The sequence below is a fragment of the Ricinus communis genome, chromosome 5 (assembly GCF_019578655.1).
Source record: "Ricinus communis isolate WT05 ecotype wild-type chromosome 5, ASM1957865v1, whole genome shotgun sequence".
Classification (NCBI taxonomy): domain Eukaryota; kingdom Viridiplantae; phylum Streptophyta; class Magnoliopsida; order Malpighiales; family Euphorbiaceae; genus Ricinus; species Ricinus communis.
The window spans coordinates 29,822,642-29,831,210 of NC_063260.1; the positions used below are offsets into that span (position 1 = coordinate 29,822,642).

At 34.9% G+C, this 8,569-nt stretch overlaps 1 protein-coding gene across 1 annotated transcript; it reads left to right on the forward strand.

The window, feature by feature from the left end:
• Nucleotides 1–591: 591 nt before the first annotated feature.
• LOC8280606 (ABC transporter B family member 15-like) lies at nucleotides 592–7,663 on the forward strand. The gene is made up of 7 exons (XM_025157046.2): nucleotides 592–1,082; nucleotides 1,203–1,257; nucleotides 1,415–1,593; nucleotides 1,704–2,161; nucleotides 2,464–3,004; nucleotides 3,988–4,896; nucleotides 5,974–7,663. Exons 1-7 carry the CDS (start codon nucleotides 825–827, stop codon nucleotides 7,360–7,362), a joined length of 3,789 nt encoding a protein of 1,262 aa, XP_025012814.2. The 5' UTR covers nucleotides 592–824; the 3' UTR covers nucleotides 7,363–7,663.
• Nucleotides 7,664–8,569: the final 906 nt, after the last annotated feature.

Here is an 8,569-nt window from a genome sequence, read left to right on the forward strand (position 1 = left end):
TACTATTACTATTACTATGCATTTTAGAAGTTAAGAAGATGAGTGTGAATGTTTATATTTTTACTACTTGTCTTATTTCTAGTGAATTAATAATTAACAAAATTTTCATGTGAAATATATCTGTTTCAAAGGAATAACCATATGAAATTCTAATTCTAAATTGATTTATTTAAAAAAAATATAATAAAAATGATCTTTACCTAATAAAATAATTCTACTTTATTTAAGTGAATAAGGGAATTATACTTCTTTTTTTCTAAAAGAGAAAAGACTTATAATATTAAATATTTCAAATGGCTTTAATTAAGTAGTTTATGTTAAATATGGGAAAATTGTAAAGAAGGAAACAAAAAAAGCATACGTTTTTTGTGCATGATTAGCTTTCAGAATCCGAATAGTGATGGATACGATTAAAAAAATTAAAAAAGAAAAATCATTTTTCAATGACTCTACTATTAATTAAAGTATCAATGTAACAATTTACTTTAAATAAATTTTGTTTTAAAAATATTGGTCACACTCACAGGTGACCCCTACACAAACACATGGGTGGAAGGTGCGCCTATATGTAAACTATCTATAAATATATGTATGTGTATGTGTATGTGTATATATAAGAGGTGTGTCTATATTTGTATGCTGTCTGTGGCTTAGTGTAGGAGATAACCCTTTTTGGAGAGGAAACAGCGCCGGTGAGACAAAAACCACCAACACCAGAAACACCTGCTGCTTCTCTCTCTCTCTCTTTCTCTTTCTTTCTCTCTGTCTGTGTTGCAGAGAGAGTGTAGTAATTGACTGTAGTCTTATACATTTTGTTTCAAGAAATGGGGAGTTCAGAGAAAAACAGCAGCAACATGATGATCATCAAGAAAAAGAAGAAGAAGAGTAACAATATTGGGTCTATTAAGACAATATTCATGCATGCAGATTATGCAGATTGGTTGTTGATGATTCTTGGGTTTATTGGATCTGTTGGTGATGGTTTCTCTACCCCACTTAATTTGTTTGTTACTAGTAAATTGATGAATAATCTTGGTGGTGCTTCTCCTTCTGCTACTGATTTCTCTCATAACATTAATAAGGTCTCTCTCTCTCTCTCTCTCTCATCATATTAATATGTATGTATATGTAATACGCATGCACCTCCATAACCAGACAAGGGCTACAAAATTTACTGTTTTCTGAATTTTGTTGGATGGCAGAATGCACTGACTCTTTGTTACGTGGCTTTTGGACAATGGCTTGTTTGTTTTCTTGGTGGGTTATATTTTGAGTTCTTAGATCAAGAATTTTTTTTTTATGGCTTTTTTTTTTTCTCTTTTATGAATTATTATTGTTAAAAATGAATTGGGTTCTGGTTTTTCTAAAACTGCATTTTTTCTTCTCCTCTGTTGTGTTTGATTACTATTATTAGAGGGATATTGCTGGACAAGAACAGGAGAGAGACAAGCTACAAGAATGAGAGCAAGGTATTTGAAAGCAGTATTAAGACAAGATGTGGGTTACTTTGATTTGCATGTAACAAGTACAGCAGAGGTTATCACAAGTGTTTCTAATGATAGCCTTGTAATTCAAGATGTTCTGAGTGAAAAGGTAATTTTCCTAAACGCTCTCTCAATCTTTTTTCATCAAAAAAACAATATTCATATGTAATTTGGTTAATTGCATTAATTATTTTGATTACTCTATTTATAAAAAATCAGGTTCCAAACTTCTTGATGAATGCTTCAATGTTCTTCGGCTGCTATCTAGTTGGGTTCTTGTTGCTTTGGAGGCTAGCAATTGTTGGGTTTCCTTTTATTATTCTTCTGGTAATTCCTGGTCTAATGTATGGGAGGACTTTAATGGGATTGGCTAGAAAGATGAGGGAGGAGTACAATAAGGCAGGAACAATAGCAGAGCAGGCAATATCTTCTATCAGGACTGTATATGCCTTTGTTGGCGAGAGCAAAATCATATCTGCATATTCTTCAGCTCTTGAATGTTCAGTGAAGCTGGGGCTCAAGCAAGGCCTGGCTAAGGGCTTGGCCATTGGCAGTAATGGGGTTGTTTTTGCTATTTGGTCTTTTATGTCTTACTATGGCAGCACAATGGTCATGAATCATAATGCTCGTGGAGGAACTGTTTTTGTAGTTGGTGCTTCTATTGCTGTAGGTGGATTGTAAGTTTCTTCACCTTTTTCCTAACATTATTAAATATATTTGTTTCTTTTGTTTTCTTCATTACAGTAAAATCAATAACAACAAAGATAATAATAATAATTATTATTATTGCTGCTGTTGGTGGGGGCTCTATTTACTAGGTGGCAGTTAATGCCTTGCATGAAGACAAACATTGAAATCTCCTCATTTATTGCTAGTAAATGAGTCTAATCTTGAAATAGTATTATTTATAAACTTAAGAGTAGTACTTTTTCAAAAAAAAAAAAAAAAGTCTTACACTTTTCTTTTTTTGGTTGATTAGGGCCCTTGGTGCTGGTTTATCAAATGTGAAGTACTTTTCAGAAGCATGTTCAGCTGGAGAAAGGATAATGGAAGTGATAAGAAGAGTGCCCAAAATAGATCTAGAGAACATGGAAGGTGAAATTTTGGAAAATGTAAGAGGTGAAGTTGAATTCAAGCATGTAGAATTTGCATACCCATCAAGGCCAGAAAGCATAATCTTTAAAGATTTTAGCTTCAAAATTTCATCAGGAATGACTGTAGCCTTAGTGGGGGGTAGTGGGTCAGGAAAATCAACAGTAATAGCACTGCTGCAAAGATTTTATGACCCACTTGGTGGGGAGATACTTCTCGATGGGGTGGGAATTGACAAATTGCAACTCAAGTGGCTAAGGTCACAAATGGGTTTAGTGAGCCAAGAGCCAGCACTATTTGCAACTAGCATTAAGGAGAACATATTTTTTGGCAAAGAAGATGCCACTATGGAAGAGGTTGTTGAAGCTGCCAAAGCTTCCAATGCCCATAATTTCATATGTCAGTTGCCTCAGGGGTATGACACCCAGGTTAGTTCTGCTTGTCATTTAGCTACTAGATCAAACATTTGACTATCTACAACTTTCCTTTTTTTTTTTTTTTTCTTTCCTTCAATTTTATGCCTAAATATATTACACAATTGACGTTGCTATATTCTTCCAAATAATTACAGCAATTATTTGTTTGTCTTCTTATTTCTATGTTATCTGCACCTCGTCATAATTTATATTGATATATATATGGACCCACACCCCATTTAAACTATACCCCATACTCTCCTGCTAGATGTTGCTTTCCCAAGTCCTAAAAATGGGCACCCATGTGTGTTTTCCATCATTTGAATAACAGATTTGTATGAGTCGTGTGCCTGTCACAACCACCCACTCTAAAAATTTTCTTTGTTTTTGTCTCCCTCTCCTGAAAAGGAAAGTAGGGAATGCGTACCTTTAAAAGTGGGAACGTGCCTTGGGTCACCCCTCCACCACCAAAGACTCCATAAATGTTACCTTGGACCAAGATAAGACCGATCCATACGATGTTTTCTGGTTTTCAAGCCATTTATGATTAAAGCATTAACCTCTTTCTTTTCTCACAAAAAAGAAATGTATTGCTATTTTTCTATGAATAGAATATTGCCATTCAGCATAAGGATTTGTGCAGAAAGAGGAAAAAAGAACTTGTACATGAACATATGTCATTTAACAAGTAAGACCCATGTTTTTATTTTTCTTAAATGATTGGCACGTTCACTGTTCATTGCCTAACCTTTTTCTTTTTTGTCTTGATATGAATAAACTATGCAGCAACCTTAATCATTCAGCTAACCTTTGGAAATTTTTTTAATTATAGCATCATGATAAGAACCGACTTTTTGAGCTAAAAGCAAGTCTACATTAAAGAACTAGTTAAAATTATGTAATACTTTTTTATTTCATAAATTAACATGCACTATCACAGATTTTGTCCACAGATTTAGCAACTAAAGTAATTATTCTATTTACATAATTATCAGGTCGGCGAGCGAGGAGTTCAAATGTCAGGAGGACAAAAGCAAAGAATTGCCATTGCAAGAGCAATAATCAAAGCACCAAGAATTCTCCTTCTTGATGAGGCAACAAGTGCATTAGACTCTGAATCTGAACGTGCAGTCCAAGAGGCCCTAGACAAGGCTGCCGTGGGGCGGACCACAATCCTCATAGCGCATCGTCTCTCCACCATCCGAAATGCTGACCTGATTGCTGTGGTACAAAATGGCCAGGTCATGGAGACAGGTTCTCATGATGAATTAATGGAAAACGAACACGGATTATACACATCATTAGTCCGCCTACAGCAAACAGAGAAGGGAATAATCATTGAAGACGATGATAATGTGTCCTCTTCCACATTAACCTCGAAAATAGACGTGAATAATTCTAGCAGTCGAAGATTATCATTGGTGAGTAGGTCAAGCTCAGCCAACTCATCGCCACCAACTCGACCTTCACTTGCCGGAGAACAAAATGTACAAATCGAGGTGGAAAAATTTAAGGTACCCTCATTTCGAAGGCTGCTAAGTATGAACTTGCCGGAGTGGAAACAGGCAAGCTTTGGATGTCTAGGTGCAATTTTGTTTGGTGGTGTGCAACCCGTATATGCGTTTGCAATGGGATCAATGATATCCATTTATTTTTTGACTGACCATAATGAGATTAAGGAGCAGATGAGGATTTACTCATTATGCTTTTTAGGGTTGTCAGTCTTCTCATTGATCATTAACATTGTTCAGCATTATAATTTTGCGTATATGGGTGAGTATTTGACGAAAAGGATCAGAGAGAGAATGCTTTCAAAGATACTCACATTTGAAGTCGGATGGTTTGATCAAGATGAGAATTCTAGTGGTGCAATTTGCTCTAGACTTGCCAAAGATGCCAATGTGGTACGTCTCTTCAAACTTTGGTTACTTAATCCATATTTAATGTATATTTAAATATATAGTTCATCATGAGCAATCTTTATCTAGTAATTTAAATTGAATTAGTTCAGTAAACGAGGCTTGCCCCCTTAAATAAAGAAAAGAAAAAGGGATTATATATATTTAGGAGTGTGAGAGGATGACAAGAATCCATCTGTATCTAACAAGTCAACTTCAGATTGTTAGGTATGATGTGGACAAGCCTTTTGACTCCACTTACAACCTCACAAGTGGCTAGGCAAACTTTAAAAATAGGAAAACAAGAAGAGGCCATTTAGACATAGTGCTCCTCATTAGAGCATAGTTGAAAGCTATTTCTGAACTATGTAGTTTCACTTCATAGGAACAAAAGCCTCCCAGATTCCTGTCTATAATCATTAATCTAAGTGCAGCCCTATGTTTGTTTCACATCAGATATATAGCATCTTATCATTTAATGGAGAAAATTCCTTGTCTGGGGGAGCATCCATTGACAGTTTTTTAGTTGCTTATTTTTATTTTAACTACTACTTTCTTTACATTCCTCCTATCATTCTTATCCTCTAGTTGTCTCTAAGTTCAATTATTAGAGATTTTTGTCAATGGTATTATTTTAATTGAATGATAGAATCCACATCTGGGTAGTCCTCTACTCTATCATAGCTACAGTTTTTTTTTTTTTGTTTAAATATATATATATATATATATATATATATATTTGCTTAGACGTCTTCAGCTGTTTATTATTGAATATGAAAAAAGCAAATTCCATGTTTGTCTGGTTCTGCCTTCTATAAAATGATTATTAGAAAACCTGTTTGTTGCTTGCTGTGTGCATGAAATAGGAAAATTTAAATCAATAAGAGAATATAAAATTGTACAGTGCAAAAATTCTTATAAGAACAAGAATTTTATTTGAACAGTTGTAAGAATGTATTCATTGTCCGTATATCATTACATTTACCCAGTGCTGTGTAGCATAAGTACTAATAGTGAACATTTCGTACTATCTTTGATGAGTACCTTCTTGGGACTGAAAATTTTATTCTTATTCATGGACAGGTGAGATCTCTAGTGGGTGACAGAATGGCTCTTGTTGTACAAACAGTCTCAGCTGTAGTCATAGCCTGCACTATGGGCCTTGTCATTGCTTGGAGGCTTGCTGTTGTGATGATTGCGGTCCAACCTCTCATTATTATCTGTTTTTATTGCCGGCGTGTTCTACTTAAAAGCATGTCTCAGAAGGCCATCAAAGCCCAAGATGAGAGCAGCAAGCTTGCTGCAGAAGCAGTGTCCAACCTCCGAACAGTCACTGCCTTTTCCTCCCAAGATCGCATCCTGAAAATGCTCGAAAAATCACAGGAAGGCCCACAAAGAGAGAGCATCAGACAATCATTGTTTGCTGGAATTGGGCTTGGCACCTCGCAGTGCCTGATGTCATGTACGTGGGCCCTTGACTTTTGGTACGGAGGAAGGCTCATTTCAAAAGGCTACATCTCCTCTAAAGCCTTATTCGAAACCTTCATGATCTTGGTGAGCACCGGCCGTGTCATAGCAGATGCCGGAAGCATGACGACCGACCTCGCCAAGGGTGCGGATGCCGTTGGGTCAGTCTTTGCTGTACTAGATCGGTATACAAGAATTGAGCCGGAAGACCCTGAAGGGTATGAGCCTGAAAAGATAATGGGCCATATAGAAATAAGAGATGTGGATTTTGCATATCCAGCAAGACCCAATCTTATCATCTTCAAAGGGTTCTCGATTAAGATTGAAGCAGGGAAATCAACAGCATTGGTAGGACAAAGTGGATCCGGGAAGTCAACGATCATTGGATTAATTGAAAGATTCTATGATCCAACTAGAGGGACTGTAAAAATAGACGGTCGTGATATTAAGTCATATAACCTGAGATTACTAAGGAAGAAGATAGCTCTAGTTAGCCAAGAGCCAACATTATTTGCTTGCACAATAAGGGAAAACATTATGTATGGTACATCAGATAAAATTGATGAATCAGAAATCATCGAAGCCGCTAAAGCAGCGAATGCTCACGATTTCATCGCCGGATTGAAAGATGGGTATGACACGTGGTGTGGAGATAGAGGAGTGCAATTATCAGGTGGTCAGAAACAACGCATTGCGATAGCGCGTGCGATACTGAAAAATCCAGCAGTTCTACTATTAGATGAAGCGACTAGTGCACTTGATAGTCAGTCGGAGAAAGTGGTTCAAGACGCACTTGAGCGCGTGATGGTTGGAAGGACAAGCGTTGTCGTTGCACATAGGCTTAGTACTATACAGAATTGTGATATGATTGCCGTTTTGGACAAAGGCCAGGTCGTTGAGCAAGGGACCCACTCATCCTTATTGTCAAGAGGGCCCACTGGAGCTTACTTCTCATTGGTTAGTCTTCAAAGGACCCCACCTAACAGCAGCCATATATTCAACTGAATGGAGAGAAATTAGTGTTTTCTCTTTCTCTTTATTATTGTTGTTATTATTATTATTATTATTATTATTATATATGTATATCTTTTTTCCTGTTTTCTAAAGTTTCTCTTCTTCCCTTAGTCGCCGTCCAAATGGAGCTTCGTTTTTTTTTTCTTTTTTCTTCTCTTAAAAGGAGAAGTGAAAGAAGGATGGCAATTTTAATGTTGTGTGAGACTGTAGGATAATTTAGATAGTCATAATAATGGCATAATTAATATGTAAATGTATATAATGCAGAAAGATAAATGGTTGTTTTGGCAAATGGCAATTGTTATAAGCTACTATAGATTTGGATATCCGTGAATGAATTTCATTTATTGTCAAATTCTATACAAATATATATATATATATATATATATATATATATATTTCACTTACAAATAAAAAATTTAAAAAAATTATTTATAAATTAAATTTCTTTATTTTTGTGCACGTATAATAAATATATAATTCATTCAAGAGAAAATAATTTCAATGTTATGATTGATTAAACTCATTAATATTTTATTTGAAAACAAATTATATTCTTGTAAATAAATTCTTTGCAAATAGATATAAAATTCGTAATCAAAATAAAGCTATATGGATAATAGGTGACTTTTGCTAAGTTAACTCTAATTTTCTCTGAATAATTATGATCTTTATTGATGAATTAGCTCATAACATTCACGATTTCTTCATATAGTGTTTGTCTGCTAATATGATATTGGTCTTTTAATCAAATTTTGTCTCCTATAAAGGTTGGAATTCTTACTATATTTTTAAAATCTAGTCATATATGAATGGTCAACCGAGTAAGCTGATGAGCCTTTCTCGGATGTTAGTGTGAGAGTGTGGATAAAGAAAAAGAAGAATAAATGTTTTTATAATGTAAAAAAAATTAATTATGGTTTAGTTAGCATAACACGACAGTCAGTGGATTAGATATTTGGAAACTATCGAGTACAATTTTTTCTTTTGTCTGGTCGGATCGCTTCGATACTTTACTAGGTTACTAGTTTTTGTTCGCTATGAGAATGAAAATATCTCTTGTTATTTCTCAGTTTGTGGATTTGGTTTTTATTTAGGTATAGTTTTAGGATAAATGTTTGTTTTTTTTAGTTTATAGAAAAATGACAATTATAACCTCTTTATTTCATTATATTATCAATAAGAATTACTCATAGAT